This window comes from Pyrenophora tritici-repentis, chromosome 2 (genome assembly GCF_003171515.1).
Source record: "Pyrenophora tritici-repentis strain M4 chromosome 2, whole genome shotgun sequence".
Lineage (NCBI taxonomy): Eukaryota > Fungi > Ascomycota > Dothideomycetes > Pleosporales > Pleosporaceae > Pyrenophora > Pyrenophora tritici-repentis.
The window spans coordinates 4,878,378-4,898,091 of NC_089391.1; the positions used below are offsets into that span (position 1 = coordinate 4,878,378).

General features: G+C 53.0%; 9 protein-coding genes across 9 annotated transcripts; 6 read left to right on the forward strand and 3 right to left on the reverse strand.

Annotated features, from left to right (window-relative positions):
• Positions 1-327: 327 nt before the first annotated feature.
• On the reverse strand, positions 328-2,312 carry PtrM4_073020 (leukotriene A-4 hydrolase hydrolase; the record flags this gene model as incomplete). Its single annotated transcript, XM_001941397.2, has 2 exons — positions 328-2,035; positions 2,083-2,312. 2 exons carry the CDS (start codon positions 2,310-2,312, stop codon positions 328-330), a joined length of 1,938 nt encoding a protein of 645 aa, XP_001941432.1.
• A 577-nt stretch (positions 2,313-2,889) lies between these two features.
• On the reverse strand, positions 2,890-4,740 carry PtrM4_073030 (LysM domain containing protein; the record flags this gene model as incomplete). The annotated part of the gene is made up of 1 exon (XM_001941396.2): positions 2,890-4,740. One exon carries the CDS (start codon positions 4,738-4,740, stop codon positions 2,890-2,892), a length of 1,851 nt encoding a protein of 616 aa, XP_001941431.1.
• A 534-nt stretch (positions 4,741-5,274) lies between these two features.
• PtrM4_073040 (Nucleo-P87 multi-domain protein) lies at positions 5,275-6,660 on the reverse strand (the record flags this gene model as incomplete). The annotated part of the gene is made up of 1 exon (XM_001941395.2): positions 5,275-6,660. One exon carries the CDS (start codon positions 6,658-6,660, stop codon positions 5,275-5,277), a length of 1,386 nt encoding a protein of 461 aa, XP_001941430.2.
• Positions 6,661-7,282: 622 nt separating this feature from the next.
• Positions 7,283-7,870, forward strand: PtrM4_073050 (NUDIX domain protein; the record flags this gene model as incomplete). Its single annotated transcript, XM_001941394.1, has 2 exons — positions 7,283-7,471; positions 7,517-7,870. 2 exons carry the CDS (start codon positions 7,283-7,285, stop codon positions 7,868-7,870), a joined length of 543 nt encoding a protein of 180 aa, XP_001941429.1.
• A 327-nt stretch (positions 7,871-8,197) lies between these two features.
• PtrM4_073060 (cutinase transcription factor 1 alpha) lies at positions 8,198-11,349 on the forward strand (the record flags this gene model as incomplete). Its single annotated transcript, XM_066106011.1, has 7 exons — positions 8,198-8,280; positions 8,329-8,405; positions 8,557-8,573; positions 8,636-8,760; positions 8,818-10,026; positions 10,073-11,230; positions 11,283-11,349. 7 exons carry the CDS (start codon positions 8,198-8,200, stop codon positions 11,347-11,349), a joined length of 2,736 nt encoding a protein of 911 aa, XP_065964638.1.
• A 1,144-nt stretch (positions 11,350-12,493) lies between these two features.
• Positions 12,494-14,206, forward strand: PtrM4_073070 (NOT2 family protein; the record flags this gene model as incomplete). Its single annotated transcript, XM_066106012.1, has 6 exons — positions 12,494-12,606; positions 12,713-13,212; positions 13,261-13,307; positions 13,354-13,667; positions 13,717-14,074; positions 14,135-14,206. 6 exons carry the CDS (start codon positions 12,494-12,496, stop codon positions 14,204-14,206), a joined length of 1,404 nt encoding a protein of 467 aa, XP_065964639.1.
• A 481-nt stretch (positions 14,207-14,687) lies between these two features.
• On the forward strand, positions 14,688-15,194 carry PtrM4_073080 (Tymo-45kd-70kd multi-domain protein; the record flags this gene model as incomplete). Its single annotated transcript, XM_066106013.1, has 1 exon — positions 14,688-15,194. One exon carries the CDS (start codon positions 14,688-14,690, stop codon positions 15,192-15,194), a length of 507 nt encoding a protein of 168 aa, XP_065964640.1.
• Positions 15,195-16,149: 955 nt separating this feature from the next.
• On the forward strand, positions 16,150-16,569 carry PtrM4_073090 (uncharacterized protein; the record flags this gene model as incomplete). The annotated part of the gene is made up of 1 exon (XM_066106014.1): positions 16,150-16,569. The coding sequence occupies one exon, from the start codon at positions 16,150-16,152 to the stop codon at positions 16,567-16,569; it is 420 nt and encodes a 139-aa protein (XP_065964641.1).
• Positions 16,570-16,589: 20 nt separating this feature from the next.
• Positions 16,590-17,105, forward strand: PtrM4_073100 (RpiB, Ribose 5-phosphate isomerase RpiB; the record flags this gene model as incomplete). Its single annotated transcript, XM_001941391.1, has 1 exon — positions 16,590-17,105. One exon carries the CDS (start codon positions 16,590-16,592, stop codon positions 17,103-17,105), a length of 516 nt encoding a protein of 171 aa, XP_001941426.1.
• Between the last annotated feature and the right edge of the window lie 2,609 nt (positions 17,106-19,714).

Here is a 19,714-nt window from a genome sequence, read left to right on the forward strand (position 1 = left end):
GCAAAACATCATGTTTATCCACTACTCAGACACCTACCTACCAGGAGTCAGGGAGCTCCACGTAGGTAGGTTATTTACATCGATAGTGGTATACCGTAGTGGCAAAAAGACGCGGTCAATGTTTATACACTTACCAACTGTAGATCAACAACACAAATTCTATCGGTGATTATCTTGTACAACGCAACACGCTCCTTTCCACTCGTACACGACGTCGTCGTATCGGTATAAACACATTTCCACACGTTTCACAGAATTTTTATACACGTATGCCTTGATTGAACGAATGATTCATCCTAGTTCGCAGCATTCTACAAGCCTTACGCCCTATTTCCCCTCTTCACCAAACAAATCCTTCTCAACCATCTGTCTACAAATCGGATGATAAAACTCCCTATTCCTCTCAAACGTGGCAACCGCCAGTTGGCGATCCGCCTCATTCAGCAGCCTAAACATTGGTCTTACAAACTTCATTCTTCCAATCTTGCCTAGTAGTTCTGCTGCGGGGGTATACGTTTCTTTCGCCTTGGCCATGAGACCAATGTTGAGGTAGCGCGACAGCACCTCGATGTTCTGCGTAGTGGCGTAGCCGTAGGTAGCGCCGAGCAAGTGGACGTTTTCGGGGGAGAAAGTAGTGGCGAAGGATTGGAGGCGTTCGAGGAAGACGACGGATTGGTTGGAGACCCAGCCGTCGATGTCGGAGGGTTGGGGGGTAAAAGTGCTGGAAGTGCTGGAGACGGAGGAAGCGGCGACGAGAGCTTGCCATTTGTCGGCGAGTTCGTAGCAGCTCTTGACCATGGTTTGGTCAAAGTCTGGTTTAACGGGGTATCCGGGCGCGTAGAAGAGCTTGTCCCAGTCGAACTCCTCAAGCTTCTTCCTGCTGTCTGCGTCGTTGGCGAAGAAATCGATTAGGCAGCTTTTGAAGTCGTACGAGTCTACGCTTTTGAACTTGAACGTGTCAAAGTAGTGGGGGATGAAGGAATCCCACTTGTCCTTGCCAAGGAGTAGCTCGAATTGGTACAAGGCGTGGAAGCCCTTTTCGTAAGGGATCGACGAGAAGGCGTCATCTGGATCCTGGCCCTTGAGGTCGAGCACGAGTTTGGTGTAAGGGTGGTCGGCCCCATAGTTCTCGATGCTTTGTTCGAGCGCTTTCCACCCGATGATGGCGGAGAAGTGGCGATGTGCTTCTCCGTGGATGGCCGCAGCGATCCTACGCTCCAGGTACGTGGTCCATCCCTCGTTGAGCCAGAAATGCTCCCAGCTGGCTGCGCTGACGAGGTTGCCAGACCACGAGTGAGAAAGCTCGTGTGCAATGACATCGACGTTCTGCTTGTCTCCGGAGATGATGGAGGGTGTGGCATAGGTCCAAACAGGGTTCTCCATGCCTCCGTATGGGAAGGATGGGGGTAGAATGAGCACGTTGTATTGTCCCCATTGGTAGGTTGGCGAAACGATGGACTCAAGAGCTTTCATGAATGGTTCAATCTCACCGTCTAGTTCGCGTTGGCATGAGAGAAGTTCTTCAGGGCCGGACCATACCGTGCTGCGAGGACCAATGCTAGCACACGCGAGATCACCACTTGCGATGGCGAAGAGATAGACCGTCATGGGAACCTTTTGCTCAAACGTGTACTTCATCGTTCCACTCTCGCCGTCCTTCTTGGGAGGTTGGTAGTCGCTTGCTCCCGTTGGCAAACCAGAGGCAAGAACGGGTAGTGGTGAGCGCAAAGCGAAGCTAAAGGTCGACTTGACATCTGGAGTATCCTGGCAAGGGAAGACGGATCGCGCATGAATGGCTTGGCACTGAGAGAACATGTACGGGTGCTTTTTGTTAGAAGTCTGAGCAGGCGTCATCCACTGGAGCGCAGTGCATTTGTCGGTGGTTGCGACCTTGATCTCAACATCGATGGTTTTGCCTTTGGCAACGTTGGAAGGGAGTGTAATGGTGAGCGGACTGCCATATGGTTCCACTCTGTCACCCACGGTGAACTGAACGCTTTTTCCATCGATCTCCACCACGGAAATATCCAGAAAGCTGGAGTTGTCAGTAGGACTCATAGCCATGTAGTTCCAAGCACGTACCTAGAATCCAGCACAACCTCCCTAACATCCTCATCCGTCAAAGACTCCAGACTCAACACCACACTCCCAAACAACCGCTTCCCCTTGAAATCAACATCAAAGTCCACGCTCGTATGTCTCGTGACAAAGTTGTGATAATTAGACAACGTATTAGGATCCCTTGGTGTGCGGATCTCAATATTCGGGTCCACCATTGGCCGTGTCACCATGGCGGCGGGGGAGCGATGCATCGTTGCGAAGAACCGACCAGGATGGGAGATTGTTGTTGTTGCAACGGAGTATGTCTTCTGGTGTTGGTGTTGGCGCTGCTGTATTGGAGTAGAAGAGGGGCACGGGGAAGATGTTGGCGTGGTTAGGTATCGAGATCGGAGTGGAGTGGCTTCATATGCCGATCGATGCCGCAGCGGAGCGAGAGTAGACCGCCTGCCTAATCCAAGTGCACATCTGACCAGCATCACTCGACTTTTGCACCTTCTCGGTTTGGATGGCAAAGATGGACGATTCAGGCAAGGACGGTGACGGGACACTACGGCGGGTCTATCTCGCTTGATCTCGTCGAGGCGCACGGTCTTCGGCGATCAGATGAAGAACACTGCTCGTAGTCATCACGGGCATATTTACGCCATGTGAAAGTTGGAGCCTTACGACATTTACGCCAAAGTTACAGGGGTTGATTGATATATAAATCACTGCATTACCCAAATCTATGGATGTTCAGCCCATCTTTTCCGAGAGCTATCAAAATAATGAAGCTACTACAGCTAATATCAACACCTAAGACGCCGCGACGCCAATGCCTCTATTGATTCAATCCTTCTTACTACCATCGCCTTTTCTCGTTCTATCTCTGAGAACAAGATTGAAATCCGGTCTTGCGGATTGATACTGCTGTGTAGATCTGGATACAGAACGCTCCGTAGATGCCATGGTCTCTTCTGCTCTCGACCTGCCCCTGTCTCTCTCATCATCCCCAATTTCGAACGCGTCATCTCGCAGTTCAATCAGGTCATTCAGGTCGCCACCAACCGCACCAAGCACGGGTACAGCGCTGCGTTTCCCCTGCCCTGGTGTTCCGGGTTCGTTTAGAAGTTTCTGCGCCTGTGTACCGACTTTCCTAACCCAGCCTTCTATGGCACCTCCAAGTTCCTGGAAATCCAAGCCAGTGCCGCTGAGTGGGGTGACGGCGCCGGATCCGCCATATTGACTCGACGTTCCTGCGCCTGCATCCAGCAAGCTCGGCGCCCACGGCGTGAAATACTCTTGCCCAGGTGGAGGTGCCATATTGGGCAAGTATTGAGCAAACTTCTTGTTGAGGCTATCCTGCGCAGGTCCTGGACATCTCACGTTCTTCCCCATTGTACCCACGCCTCCTGGGCCATGCAGGCCCCACGCCTGGCCCGACGTGCTCCGTTGACGACTTTGCATTGAGGCAGACGAAAGATTACTCGATGCGCGCGGTCGGACAGACTGCGAAGGAGAGCTTGTGAGTGGATTCGTGGAGGTGGATGAGCGAGGTAGGTCGACGGACGGTCGAGGTGTGGAAGCGTCAGAATAGACAAGGGACTTCCGCCTTGCAGGTGGAAAGAAGCCCAGAGCTCTACGTGGCAGACGGGCAATTTGAGTAGGCTGTGTGTCGTTAGGAAGTAGTACCCAAGAATCATGCTTCCATGGGGCCTCGGCATCTGAAGAAAGGTTGGAGACTGTATCCTGGTCCTTTTTCTTTGGAGTGGTCCAGCCATTCGGAAGACCTTGGGTATCTGAAGACGGGGCCTTGCTGCTTGAACTGTCGCCAAATTCTCCAATTATCAGATCCTCGGCAGGAGCAGCGTCTGGCCCAGGGACCGGCCGACCCTTTACCCCACAAGCATCCACTGGCAAGACTATCTCCTTCTTGATCTGTATGCTATCGTTTGGCCACATGCGGTTTGCTTTGCGTAAAACAGCCTGCTGGCAGTTGTACTTGATACTGAGTCCAGCCAGCGTGTCCTGCGGCCGGACATGGTGGATGTACACTAGTGCATCTCGGTCCTCGTTCTCACCCGGAGGTACGGAAACACTCGTCTGGTCGTCTGAATTTCTCCGCTTTATACGGCCTATGGAATCCGATATCATGTGCTCGTTAGCGGTCAAGAGGTCCTTGCGCTTCATTGCCCGAACCAGGGCCTCCCTTTCCTCATGTGTGCCCGTGCCAACATGCGAGTCTGCCCCTTCCGGGCCCCAGTTCTTTGGCGGCGGTGCGCTTGTAGACGTTCGCCGTCCATGTCCGGGTTTTCTCCTGCGAGTCGTGGCAGAGTCTCCCGTGTCATCATTCGCCAAGACGGTCGCTGCAATGCCCTGGATAGCCGACCACGAATTCCCCCATAGCCCGGACAGTGTCTGCGAAGGCGATTTCGGGGTCCATGTACCTGATGGTCTTTGGAAAGAGGAAAAGGGTGTAGAAGTGACGTTAAGGCGCGAGGAAGAGCCAGCGCCTATGCGTGCGTTTGGAGTAGGAGATGGATTCCGCGAGCCTAGCCTCGATGTGCCCCTACTCGCTCCGCCATCACTACCATCAGTCGCGTAGATGTCGTCTTCCACTGAGATCAGTCGCTTAGTTCGGGGGCGCAGCGTCGAGTTGCTCTTTGAAGTGGACAGCGAGGAGCCATTGGAGGGGTTCATGGCATGCGGAGGCCTGGCGGAGTGGGCAAAGGTGGTGCTGCATGGGCCAAGTGATTGTCGTGGTCGGGAAGCTGCATGACACAGGGTTATGGACACATTGTGTGGGTGTCAGGAGCGAGAGCGGAGGCGTGATGTATGCTAGGATGTCTGAGGGTTCAATAGCTGGGGAAGTACGTAACCCAAGTATGCCGGGCCCCTTCCTTCAAACGAGGCCGTGCACTATGCCGCGCAACCGTCCAACACAAGATGCCAAGTCACTAGACACAATTTTTACTTTGCATTCAGATGAATTATGTACGTAAGTGATTGTCGCTAACCCTCTCACCGCACCGTGACGGCGTGACGACTTCTGCCTCGGATGCGCGACGATAAGGACAGATAACGACTAGCTTGGACATGGTGGGATGACCCCAGGACCGTCTCGAACCTCAACATCTAAAAGCAATTCCCAAATATGTGTACAGATTCCACGCAGATCATGAGTCGTTAGAATACAGATGTAAATCCGAGAGATTCGCAGCCACATTACGCCCGTCATCGAAAAGGACTCGAGCTTGTCGTTGCAGTCACATCTTCAAACTCTAGCTCAAAGGCATCCACTTCTGCAAACTTCTTGCGGATGGCTTCTAGCTTCTCTGAATGCTCAATTGCGGAGACTTCGGTAGTTTCGGCATCACCCTGACCTGCCTTGTCGTTCTCCTTGTCCGACGAGATTCTTCGACTATAGGTTTTGCTTGCCTTTTGCGCGGCTTTGGATGCTGCCTTCTTCCCACGGGTAGGCTTCTTTGTCGCTTTTGGTGATGCGAGCTTTCCTGCCGCTTGTCGTTGACGAACCCGCCGCTCTGGCATTTGCAGTTCGTCCTCGTCTGAGTCAACTTGTTCAATGTCGTCCGAAGACACGACATCAAACTCATCACGATCCCGATAGCGATTGCGTCGGCGGGGCAGCAGGTCTTTGAGTTGTGCAGTGGATATCTTTTGCTCTGCCTTCTTCTTGGCTCCTCGCTTGGCTTTTGCTGGTGTCTCCGTCTCTTCGGCCTCGGATTCATTGTATCTCACAGGCGTCTTTGACTGCCTTCCTCTTCTGCGTGGTCGCGTCTGTGCTGGAGATGGGGGCTCTGATTCTTCACCTATCGTACTGCTTGACATTGGAGGTGCTAGTGTTTCACTCATGGGCTCCTCGTCTTCCTGAGTTTGCCCTATGATTTGTTCTTGTGACGGTAGTACTTCCGGTAAGCTAGGAGAAGGAGACCTTTCTACTTCAATGTCCCTTTCAGACAGTGGACTGCCCGGTGGTGACGAACGTGGCACCTGGACGACTGCAGGAGACAACTTGCGCTTGGTACCGCGAGAAGCGGAGCTGGAGACATGAGTGCCACTATCATTTCGTGTCTCTTCCTCGGTTCGGTTCTTTCGCACATTGAGTGGTGTCGACTCGGCATGGGGAAGAAAATCGTCAAAGTCAAAGTTATCAGTGTTGTCTAGAGTGTCGTCGTCGTTGTCTTCGACATCCGTCTGCTGTACCATGCGCAATAAGCTTGGCTGGCGGGCTCTTCGCTTGAAATTGGTCAAGGCTAATACCGATCGTTCGTGTGCAGGCGTTGCGCCGACTTTGATGGCAGAAGGCGGGCGTGTACCGTGAGCAGGTGAATTTGAGCCCAGGGAGGAGAATGTCAAGTCGCCGAAGCCACTGTCCTCTTCAGCTTCGACGTCTTGCTGGAGTGGCGCGATCTCGTTTGGTGATGCCTTTTTTGCAGAGCTCCGCGCGCTACCCCTCGTCGATCGGGCCCTTTTCGACGCGCTTGATGCAGGTGTGCGAGTCTCGGTCGGCTGAGCTTGAGCTTCCTCGTTGACTGGCAGCGCACCGGTCATGGTGAGCTCCGCTTCCTCGTGAACCTCCGGTGTCTCCTCCCAGGGCATTCTCCTCCTTGGACCCGTTTGTCGTGACTTTTTAACGAGGCCATCGCTGTCGTCGCTGAAGCTGTTGGCTGTTTCGCTGGCTTTTTTGGTCTGCGCTGGGGTGGGTTTCGCTTGCTGCTTGCGCGCGGGGGGGCTTTGCGACACGCGACGCGACTTTGGTTCGCGGTGGACGAGGCATTGTCGCAGGTGTGCGCAGTTGAGTTGATTGAGATGAAATGTGGTATGCGTAGTCGGGGGGAAGTAATTTGTGATTGGAGGGAGGCGGGAGGAGCCGTGCGATGGCAGTGGTTATGAAGCGCGTCGATGATGTTGTGACGCACTTTCACTCCCTAGCGGCGATCTAGACGCGCGAATGCTTGGCTCACGTGCTAGCTCCCATCCCAACCTGGACGTGATGGATGTTAATGATACTCTTCTGAATTACGCGTTGTGGCTACAGCCATATGTGCGTGCGGCTATTCTTTTGAACTCGGCGACGGGAGCCTGAAATGCGTCGAGGCCGCATGGGGGAAGGTACGCTCGACTGTCCAAGGCAGCGACGATAGCAGCATCTATAGACCAGCCTGGCAGCCCTCATTCTTAGCAATTCTTTCATATCTCTACATCTCAACACCTTCCAAGTATGACTGCGCCAATTCCATCGTTTGATTATCAGTCATCTCTGGAAGAATACGCGATACCTGCCAAAGAATTCCTTCGCCAACATCCCGAGTACCATGTACTCGCTACCGGCGCAATAGTTTTCAACCAACAGGGAAAACTTCTACTGGTACAGCGCGCGGCAGATGAACGAGCCTTTCCAAACTACTGGGTGAGTAGTCCGGGCAGCTGAAAAGTCAGTTCTAATTTGAAAAAGGAGATACCTGGGGGGAAGGTCGATGACACGGATGAGACGATCCTGCACGCTGCTGTTCGGGAGCTGAAGGAAGAGGCCGGCTTGGAAGCTACTAGGGTGGTAAGGAAGGTCACTCAGTTCACTTTTTCAGATCAGGTGCCTGGCCGGCCAACGACAACATGGCTGAAGCTGGTATTTGAGATGGAGGTGAAGCAGGCTGATGTCGTCCTGGATCCAATTGAGCATCAGAAATTTCTGTTTGCTACCGAGGGCGAGATTGCAAACGACAAGGTGGGAGATGTAAAACTCGCGTACATCAGTCCCGAGAACAAGGTGGTCAAGCTGGAGGCCTTCAAGATGAGGCAGGAGTTATGAAGCATGGTGATTAGAGGCTCGGTAATAGGCAGAACGCAACATCATCTGACGTGGATGATGACAGCAACGTCATAGTCATAATACCAGCGGATGCAAAGGTTGATTATGGAATTACGCGTTGTTTCAAGGCTCGTATTCGATTTCTCACGGCAGAAAAAGCACAGTTGCAGGCTACAGTGACAGTAGGAATGATTGCCTTGCCGTAGCCTCCCGTGCACCCCGGCGCCCGCACTAGTTCGAGCTGTATGTGCCACAAGAACACAACCATTCGCGGACGAATCACAACCTCAACTCTCGACGACCGCGCCGTGTAGAACAGCGACAGTAATGTCGGGCGAACACTCCTTCATGGCAAACGCAGCGCCCACGGCGCCGCCGCCGCTGGCTGCACAACCCAGTATTGGGACTCCGTACGTCTTGTCGCGCGTCGCAAACTAGCACATGCTCATGAAAGACAGCCCGTCGGCTTCGTCGCAGTCGGTTCCCCCTGGACATCCTTCATTCCGACGACAGCGCGCCAGCAGAGCCTGTGAAAGTAAGTGCAACACCCGTTTTGCGCCTCCCCTATTCCCTAGCCGAACGAGAAGAGGGTAGACGTCGCGGTCGGCGGGCTATATGGTTCTACTGACGAGCCTCGGCACCTCGGTCGACCTGAAGAACGAATGCTAACCACCACGTTATCGCAGCATGTCACGCGAGGAAAGTGAGTAATCAACCGCCGAACCGCCGAACAGACCATGGGGACAATGCATAACAGACATGTAGGTTCGATGCGACGCCGCCTCATTAGGCATCCCATGCACCAATTGCACCGCCTTTGGCATCGAGTGCCGCATTCCGCAGCCCAAGCGGAAGAAGACGCAAACGGCAAGAGCAAAGGACGTCGAGAGGTAAGCGCGACTGCGTGCCTGCCCATGTCGGACGGGCCCAAGACTGACAAGAAGCAGCGAACGAGGCGATAGTGACGACCGTTCCCCCGGCAGTGCCTCAGTCGAACCGCGTGAGCGCTCCACTGTATACAATACCGAAGATGGCACTCCCTCCACCACCGTATCACCCGCCTATGCCGCCCAGCAGGCGACTCACAACGGCACCTATGTGCAATTCATGAAACCCAAGTTTGCGCGCGCGCCGATTAAAGAAGCCGGACGAGTCGCCTACCTGGGCGAGTCCTCGAATTTGTCACTGCTTGTACATGATCGCTATGGGACGACCGACGTTGTTCACTACCCACTGCCCGAGAACGTGCGAGGGGCAAAAGCGCGAGTCAATGAGATGGACAACATGGAGATTGAGATTCTGCACCAGCGGGGCGCCTTCCTACTTCCCCCACGCTCCCTGTGCGATGAATTGGTAGAAGCCTACTTCAGATGGGTCGCCCCAGTCGTGCCAGTCATCAACCGGAGCCGTTTCATGCGCCAGTACCGTGATCCGAAGAATCCCCCGTCGCTGCTTCTGCTGCAGGCCATTCTCCTCGCAGGCTCACGTGTCTGCACCAATGCCCAATTGATGGACTCTAGCGGCTCAACTACGCCCGCAGCCATGACCTTTTACAAGCGTGCAAAGGCACTCTATGATGCCAATTTTGAAGATGATCGTGTGACTATAGTACAGGCACTCATCTTGATGGGCTGGTACTGGGAGGGGCCTGAAGATGTTACCAAGAATGTCTTCTACTGGACACGAGTTGCCATTGTCGTGGCCCAAGGCTCGGGCATGCACCGCAGCGTCGAGGGGTCACAGTTGTCACGCTCGGACAAGCGACTGTGGAAGCGAATCTGGTGGACACTGTATAGCCGCGACCGGTCAGTGGCAGTCGCACTCGGCAGACCAGTAGCCATTGATCCCGAGGACTCCGACGTGGAGATGGTATCGGAAGATGACTTCATCGACGACGAGACAGACCACGCTGCCGAATACCCACCGGATCCGGTTCATGTTCAGTTCTTCATCAACTACGTCAAGCTCAGCGAAATCATGGGCTTGGTCCTATCACAACAATACTCGGTGGCGTCAAAACATCGTAGAGCGAACGCTATAGATCTCACTCACAGTGACATGGCTCTCGCAGATTGGCTGCAACACTGCCCTCCAGAAGTGCAGTGGGAGCGAAATCGGCACCACTTCTGGGCTGCCTTGCTACACTCTAATTACTAGTAAGTCACTGCAAGTTTGCTGTCCAACCCAATTTAACCATCTCAGCACCACATTGTGCCTTCTTCATCGAGCGCATATGCCGCCAGCAGGCTCGCCAAAAGCCACTAATTTGGACGGCTTCGGCGAAGAGCATGCCTATCCATCACGGAACATAGCTTACCAAGCGGCCGCCATGATTACCTCGATCATCGAGAATCTCCGAGCCCACGATGAGATACGCTATACCCCAGCCTTCATCGTCTACAGCTTGTTCTCGGCTCTCATTATGCACGTCTACCAAATGAAGTCATCGAACAAGTCCATCGTCTCAGCAACAGAGCAGCGGCTGCAGATCTGCTTGGATGCTCTCAAGGAGGTCTCCAAAGTCTGGCTTGTCGCAAAGATGGTCCACACGCTGTTTGAATCCATTCTTGGCAACAAGCATCTGGAAGAGCGTCTGCAGAAGGCCGCAGGCAGGAATCACAAGAAGAACAAGGTCCCTTCGGTTCCACCGCCACCACCGCCAAAGCCCGCTCAGGAGTCTACTAAGCGGAAGTTTGATGACATGGATTTGGGATTCCCAGTACCCAGTGGACCTCCCGCAGCTCAGGTGTCATACGAGCGCTCTAGGCCGCAGACTCCAGCAGTCACCCCCTCGCGTGATCTACAACCACAGCCCCCTATGCCCCAGATGACGACAGGATCTCCACAAATGAACCGTCAAAACCACGACGCCTTCATGGGGCCTTCTCGGTCAGGAACACGCCCTACAACACCTTTTAACCCATCATACTCGTACCCAGGAACACCGCCAGATCTATTCTTGGTTACTCGCGACACACCCAACATCAGCCAAGAAGTATGGCAGAATTTCCAGCCTGACCAACTCTTCCCAGCCGACACACAGGTCAACTTTCCGCAAATGTCTCCGATGCAAAATCATAGCCTTGTAGACCCCGCTTTAAGCCAGCCCCAGAACATGCCCATGCCCCAGCAGCCATCGCAGCCACCGGCCCCAGGTGGTCAACAGCAGATGCCGGGCCAGCCATCGAACGCAGGTCTGTCGGGAAACTATGAACACAATAACACCCAGGCCTGGCAACAGCAAATGGAGATGATGTCACAGAATCAACAGCAGCATGGTGCGCAGGATGATGCATGGAGTAGCAGTTCCGGTGGCCGGCATAATCCTATCGTGCCTATGAGCTTGAATGTGGATGACTGGTAAGTTCGAAGCTCGTCCCAGCTATCAACCTTCACTAACCATTACAACTAGGTTCAACTTTTTCGGCATCAATGGTGAAGCCGATATGTCGCACTTATTCCAGCAAGGACCTTCCTGATCTCGTGACCGGTTTTTTGCCTTTCGTGTCTCGATTGAGCGCTGTATGAGTGGGAGAATGCATATCGAGCGTTTATCGATCGGAGCATGAAGGGGTGCTGTTGGAATTGTTTTTGGCATTTATGTGGTAGAACCATGGGCGACCTGCTATACTGGGGTAGAATTGGTGTAATAAAAGGTCATGTAGGATTAGTTGGGATATGTCAAAGTTAATTTCAACATACCAAATCAATATGAAAGAAGTGCTGTACAGATAATGGCTATTTGCACCTGTTAGAAACGAAGCTGGGGTTTGCGTTGGCCGGCTTCTGCTCTCAGTCGGTGTAGGTGGGCAGTGAACATACGTCATTGGATTTCAGACCTGGCTTAATATCATGATTACAATTGTAGTCGGATAGGTAATAGCTCAAACCGACTACGACCTAGTGTGGCATGCCCGGAGCAATTGCAAGACAGAAGCTCTATTATCCATGGCTCCTCAATCATGCCGGATGATCCACCAGTTGCTGCTCCCCGCATTGGTTTCTAGGCTCGATTAGCTCTAGCGCCCTTTGCTTTCTGGAACCTCGAACCGCATATACGCGAGACTGATACAACAACATCGCAAGCTCGACGCACTGCAGCCCGACCAAAACCAAACGACGATTCCGTAAACTCGCTCCAGGTTCGTAAATCATATCTCATCACTATCCTTGCAGGTTCGTCTCCCGTCTCTCCACACAATCCTCACAGTAGAGCGGGAATCGCACCACGCCCCATCTTGCGACGTAGCCATTAGCGAGCGCGCCCCGAGACTAGACCAAGGAGATATTCTACAAGTCTTGTGATATTTCCAGGGACTGCATTACTACGCGCCTTCCCAAACAATTGATCAGCATCCTAGCACTCGCTCTGGAGTTCACGAATTGTCTATCGCACAACTTATACTAACGGTCTCTCACTTGTAGGTCAGAGCACACAATCATTACGAAAACCGCCTCGGATATGTTCCAAGCGCAACAAAATTCCAATCGCGGTGCCCCGCTGGGTGCGAATAGGCTACAAAACGGCAAGATGGGTGAGGCTGCTCATGGCGTGCTTTGTAGGATAATTGGCTGACGGCTGTATCTTTAGGAGGTGGATCTCAATGGGGTTTCGGGGGTCCCATGGGCGCGCCAGGCCTGACAAATACCAACGCGCAAGTACGGACAAACGGCAGTAATCCGGCTTCCAGCTTTGCAGCAGCAATGAGTGGTCCTCAGCCGCCGCTGAATCTCGAGTGAGTGAACATACGTGGTGTCGAGGAAGAAATTCAGAAAAGAATCGAGCTGTTGGGCAGGGACTAGGATGGTTCAAGAAAGCAGGGCTAACTTTGGTTGCTACAGAGAGTTCCCTTCTTTATCGGGCGCACCGCAAGTCTCAAACGCCGGTACCGCGCAACAGATGTGGTCGGGTGTGTCTTTACGAGCCTCGCAACAAAACCAGCAGAACACGATCGGACGACCACAAGGCCAAGGACAACAGGGCCAGACTGGACAGGCGGCGAACCAGCAGAATCAGGGGCAGGATGATTCGTCACAGAGTCAGTTTTCTGGAGCTGGGGATGATTACCGATTTGGCGGGCAGGGGGGAGTTGGACAGTTGGGAGGTCTTCAGCCGCAGACGGGCAACATCGAGGAGTTTCCACCATTAGGCGGTGCTGGTGGGGATGTCGCGCCGGATCGGAGAGCGGGGCTGATACAGAATGCCGCGGCGTTTGGGACCAATGGAAATGGTGCCTTTCCTGGACTTGGACAAGCACGGAATGGCCTCTCAAGCCCGACAGACAGCCAACAGGACCGGAATATCAACCCCACTGTAGGTGGCCGGGGACTCCCGGGTGCAGGTAAGCAGATTGAGTATAGCATACGACGTCAGCCGCTTACAAAAGCAGTATCACGGTCCCCTTTTGAGAACATGAGGACTGTCAACGCACAGGAAGTATGTATGCCAGATGACGACGTATCGTACTAGCTGACATTCTCAGGGCAATCAACGAACAGGACAGCAAGGGAACATGTTCTCGCTAGGCCCTCAGCTAGGCATGCGAGGCGGCGGTGATAATATTGCCCCAGGAGCCCAACGGTCTCAGCAAAATCAGTTCGAGCAGACATTCGGAGCAGACCCTCTCGGCTCACCAAGTGCCCAGAACTCCCACAAGAAACTATCCGAAATGACTGACTCGGAACGGTACGGCCTGCCAGGATTATTGGCAATGATTCCTATGGAGAGTCCCGACTATTCCTCGCTTGCCATGGGCCAGGATCTGACGGTCCTAGGCTTGGACCTGAGTCGACCAGAGTAAGTATCGTAACCTCCTCAACATCTCAGGCGCTGACCATGGCCTTAGTAACTCACCTCTACACCCGACCTTTGGTTCACCGTTTGTGGAATCCAACGTGAAGCCTGTAATACCGCCGGATTTTACTTTACCAACAGCGTATACTGTCACCAACGTACCACCACTTCACTCCAAGATGACGAGCTTCTCGCCCGAGACACTTCTTTCCATCTTCTACCAGTATCCTAGAGACATACTGCAAGAGATTGCCGCACAAGAGCTGTACAACCGCGATTGGCGGTGGCATATCAAACTCCAACAGTGGATGATGAAGGATCCAGATCTCCCAGCGCCGGTCCGACTTTCGCCAAAGGACGAGCGTGGTTGGTATCTGTTTTTCGACGTCATGAACTGGAGGAAGGAAAGGGTAAGCAATGTAGTACCCGTGTTGTACTTGTTGTAAGCATGATTGCTAACTCTATTGTAGAGAGAATTCGAGCTCAACTACGATCATTTGGATCAGCGTCACGGTAGCCCGGCAATGACGGGACAGATGTAGAATGTGATTCCCTAGAAGGGTGGCGCTCTGGCAGCTTTAATCAGGTCGGCATGGCCAAATAATAGAGATCCAACGGCCGTTCCTCAGAACGCGCTGCCACAAAGTATGGGTCTTGGACGACCCTAGCGTATCATGGTGCTTTCCAAGGTTATCACCTCGAACATTTTTCCCCGCCACATTTTTTCCGCATGCATGTGCCAGTGTTGTGACGGAGTGGTGAGGCTGTACATGTAAGGTTAAGTGAATGAGCGCGTTGAACAGCTGACCTGAAAGCTCCTTCTCTCACCCGCCAGTGTGACTTCCGCCGCCCTGGCAGCCGCATATTTAAACCTGCTCTCCCTGCGACTCGCTCCTTCCACTCACAACTACATACGTCTCAACAATCCGCGCCTTGACTCCAGCATCACCCACCATCACCCCAGCTTATCTCAGATCGATCGAGACCGTGCAGTCGCAAACTAACAAACAACAGCCATCCACCATGTCGTCGCCTACATTCTTCGACAACGCCAACGAAGTCCGCCTGGCTCTTACAAAGCTCTCCAGTGCCGTCCGCGAGATGAAGCCATCCGGCGCAAAGCCGATCCCCCCAAAGCCCGATTGCTTCAACCTGCTCGCCCGACCCGTCACCAACGGCTGTCGCATCTGCGGCCTCCCAGGCCACCAGAGCACCAACATCAAAAACGCCGCCATGTGCCGCACTGCGCTCATCGCGCTCACCCGCCACTGGGAAGACATGGCCGAGTGCATATCGTTCCTCTACAGCCACTCTGACCGCTTCCACAAGGCCGTGCAAGCCATCGAGCCGACGTACGATATGCGGCTTGATAACGGGGTGGAGAAGTGTGGTGATTTGGAGGTTGTGCTTGTGGATCGCATGACGCGTAATTTTCTAAAGTACGTGGCGCATGTTGGAAGTAGACTCCGCAACAATCAATTCAATCCGGTCACTCTCCTAGACCCACTTACCTATCTAGGTAGGGCTTAAACTCCTATAGGTAACTACTAGGCTTAAAGCGGTAATCAATCAATCCAATCTGAACCTTCTAGGACCCACTTAATTGATTGTTGCGGACTGTGGTTGGAAGGATTAGGGCAAAGGTTAATGTGGTTTGTGATGGGGAGGAGATTGGCAGGTTTGAGAGGGTGAAGAAGTTGGTAGAGGGCTTTTTGCTGGGTGGGCTGACTTGTAAGTTTGATGTGATGTTGGACTTTTGGACAAGGACTAATGGTGCGTGGTAGTATCTGATCTCTATCAACAGAGTGTTGCAAAAGAGTAAGTCATGAGCTCCTGGAGCTATCGAGGTTGATGGGCGAATGGCTATGATGTTTGGTTTCATGAAAAAGTTAACATGGGCATTTACAGCTTGAGCGAGTGGTCGCTGGTAACTCGATATGGGCCAGGCTCAGAAGATTATGCGAGTTCTCAGTACATCTTTTCTCATCTTAACATGGAATCAAAATTCGGGGTTTTCGCATTTTTCACTAATCTTGTAAACTCCTAGGAACTTATCCTAAAAGGGCGTTGCCTGTGTCTGGATATGCCTCTTACTCAGGTATCGTGAGATACTTGACATACTAGTCTACATCGCCCACTGTAGTCGCTAGACGAGGCCTACTAGGTGCCTAGTCCACACTGTCAAGTATTTTATCACATCCAGGTGCTCTAGTTTGTCGTCCGCTACAGTTTACGCCAGCTTCGGTGCTAGTCGCCCCGAGACGGGCATCCCCACGTTCCACGTTCCTCTCGTCTCGAGTTGCAATGCAACCCCACCGGCATACCCAAAACAGCAATGCCCGACCCCCGCAATCCCGCCATGCTTCTTCCATCATCGACCGTGGCGTTAGTTTAACCCCTCATTCATCCGATTCGACCCTCGGGACCATTCAACTACTTCCACGACATTTAACAATATAAAGCACTGCCGCCAGCTTCGCCCGCCATGCCACAACGCCAACAGCAACCCAAGCACGCCCTCTTCTCCCTCAATCTCGACACCGACGCAGACCACGTGTACCAAAGAGTAGAAGACCACAGCAAAGACGGCGAGGACAGCGTGCGCGTGCTTGAAAGTAAAGGACCGACGCGCGGACATACGGATTTGAGTTATATTACCCGCCCGTTTGAAAAGACTGTGAATCGCGCTGTTAACGAGGTGATTGACGGGACGGGAAAAAAGGTGCATTCTGCCAAAGGTGAACTTTCGTATTCGACGTCTTCTTCTTCGAACAGGAGGAGTGGTGGTGGTACTTTGAGAGACGACGACGACGAGGATAGCGAAGAGGGACGACCAAGATTAAACGTCGTAAGCAAGACTAAACGCCGGAATATCGAACGCAAATACGATACCAGCGAGTTGTAACCCACAAACTCACAAAAAAAATGACATCACCAACGCCCCTCCGCATAGCAATCGGCTGCGATGACGCAGGCGTCTCCTACAAAAACGCCATAAAAGCCGACCTCGAAGCCTCCCCCCTCGTCTCCACCATCACCGACGTCGGCGTCCCCACCAACACAGACAAAACAGCCTACCCCCACATCGCCGTCAACGCCGCCAAACTCGTCACCTCTGGCGCCGCCGACCGCGCCCTCTTAATCTGCGGCACGGGTCTCGGCGTCGCCATTGCCGCGAACAAGGTGCCCGGTGTCCGGGCCGTGACTGCGCATGATAGTTTTTCCGTCGAGCGCGCCGTGCTGAGTAATGATGCGCAGGTGCTTTGTATGGGAGAGCGGGTCGTGGGGATTGAGCTTGCGAGGAGGTTGGTGAGGGAGTGGTTGGGGTATCGGTTTGATACGGCGAGTGCGAGTGCGAAGAAGGTGGATGCTATTATGGAGCATGAACGAGTGAATTTTAAGGGGTTGGAGGCAGATTTGGAGGGCGCCAAGGGGTGTTGAGTGGGTATGTGTGGGTGGTTGAGGGGGGAGGTGTGGAAAGCGGGTGTGGCGTAGTATACATGTATGTCACCGTAAACTTGAATGTCATCGTAAGCTTACTATTACGTGCCTCTATAAACAAGCCTCAACGCCATGTACCCTTTTGTGCCGTCTACTATCTGTGCGTCTAACCAGCGCAGCGCCAGCTTTAGCTAGCGTCTGAACAACCGGTCCGTCTGTATGTTGTTTCCCGGATCATCACGGTTATAGATCTACCAGTGCACTCCCTCTGTCGATGTTAGCGTCGCTCAAGCAGGTAATCTACCAAGTCTACCAAGAAACTACTCACTTGAATCAACGGAGCCAATTGCAGTCGTAACACCATTATAAACCCCTAACCCTTCTTACTCCCCTCCCCTCTTCCCTAAACCTCCCTACATCCATCCCTCCAGAATGAAACCCCCAACCCTCCTCTTCCTAACCACCCACCTACTAGTAGCCACGGCGTCCCCAACAACATCAGACCCATCCCTACCCCCCCGCCAACAATACCCCCCCAACACCGAACGACTCGCCTCCAAAATCCCAAAGCGCGTCGAAGCCAAACGCTGTGCAATCGGCGACCTAACCCAATGCTGGTACCACAAGAAAAACCCCGACGGCACGCAAGTGAGGTGCGTCATGTATGGCGATTACAAGGTGTTTTATCGGAGGGCGGTTTGTCCGGAGAGGAGGGAGGGCGCGATTTGGGATCGTTCGACTTGTATACCTGATTGGTTTGACCAGAGGGTTGGATGGTGAGTTTGGTTCTATCTAAGTGGGGATTGGGGGGATGTTTGGGATTTGACTGGCTAACGTGTGTGTGTGTTTGGGGAGTAGTGATGAGTAGGTGGGCACGATGTGATACTGATTGACTGAGGGTGTGCTGGATAGCCTGGCGTTTTAATCTAAGGGATAGATGTGAGGTGATGGGGGTAGTCACATGACTCTACGCTGAAGGTGGTGTCAGGGCGTTTGTTTCCCTATCTAATAACTTATCCCCGCGTATGTTATCGCATCCATGATTCTAAGAATACGAATACCCATATCTACAGTACGCAGCTTCCAAGCTAATCTGAACACACCGAACATCAACTTTTCCAGGTCAACGAAAGGTCGATATCCATCGATTTTTCATCAAAACAAGACTCAAATGCCTTCTTAAATCTGTTTTCCAGCGTCCTCTTCCGGCTGCAGGCGCTGTGGCAGGCGCGCTGGCCTCTTTTGTCTTTCATCTCCCTGGTGAGCTGAGATGTCTTCAAAATGGCCCGTGCGCTACTCAGATTTTCACGTTCGGTCGAAGGCCACAACCACCGCTAAGACAAGGAGACAGCCTTGACACTCCTTGTTCTTGCAAGATACAGGCATCTGCCAGGCCTAAATACAAAGGCTCTCCATGCGCAGAGCTACGGCACGACCCGACAGAGCACCGGCTCTCCACACCTACAACGACGAGAGCTGCCCGCAGCTCTCTAAAGACCAACGGTCAGAGTCCCCGACCTGACACAACACGCAAATAAGGCAGCCAGCATAGCCTTACATACAAATTGGAGACGGGAAGGACAACTTCTGGCATCGCCTTGCCTTCACACCCACCTCTCCTACACCTCGAAGGCCCTGTCCCTGCTTCATGCAGGGCCATGACACCTACACGACAGAGCACTGGCTCTTGACCGCAAATAAGGCAGCCAGCATGGCCTTACAGATTCGCAACTTTAAGAGATAAAGAAGAAGGACAGGCCTGGCTCTGCCTCCCTACTACACCTATCTCCTTCGACACAGGCATCGCCAAGCCTAGTACAAAGGCTCTCCTCGCGCAGAGCCACGGCTCCGATTCGACAGAGCACCGGCTCTCCACACCCACGTACCTTTTTCTTACTCTCTCTTACGGCACTTAGCTGCCTCAGAACACAAGGGATCCACCCTAATGCCTACTGGCCCCAGAACAAGAGCTCTGCTTCATTGCTCAACACATCCCTGGCCCCACGGCCCAGAACCTAGATAGAGTCTTTTCAACTGGCGGAAATTACCCTACCAGACTGCACACACTGCCAACACCCAAAGAATAGGAGCACCTGAGTACCATACAGGGCGCTACCCGTCTTTCATGCCCCCTGGGAGGCTTTCATAGGACGTTAAACAATACATACATACATACATACAAGCTAATCTGAAGCCTATTTTTATCTATTGTTGCGCATAGGGAAGGTCCAATGTGAAAAAGCTCGGTGGAGCTCTCTCTTTCTCTCGTTAAAAGCAGGTATAGCGTAGATATATACACGTATGTCACCGTAAGCCTACCTACATGCCATCACTCTTACCTTGGCGTTTAATATCCCTGTACGCCATTTACTCACGTAGAAAAATCGTAAATAGCATTATAAACCCCTACCCTCTTCTTACTCCCCCCTCCCCTCCCTCCCCTCCCTCCCCTCTTCCCACCAAACCCCCCACACCTCCCCCTCCCCACAAAAATGAAACTCCCAATCCTCCTACTCCTCCCTACCACCCACCTCCTAGTATCCGCCTCCCCTACTCGCCACACATCAACAACACATATATCCACCAGAAACGACAACAACGTCAACCCC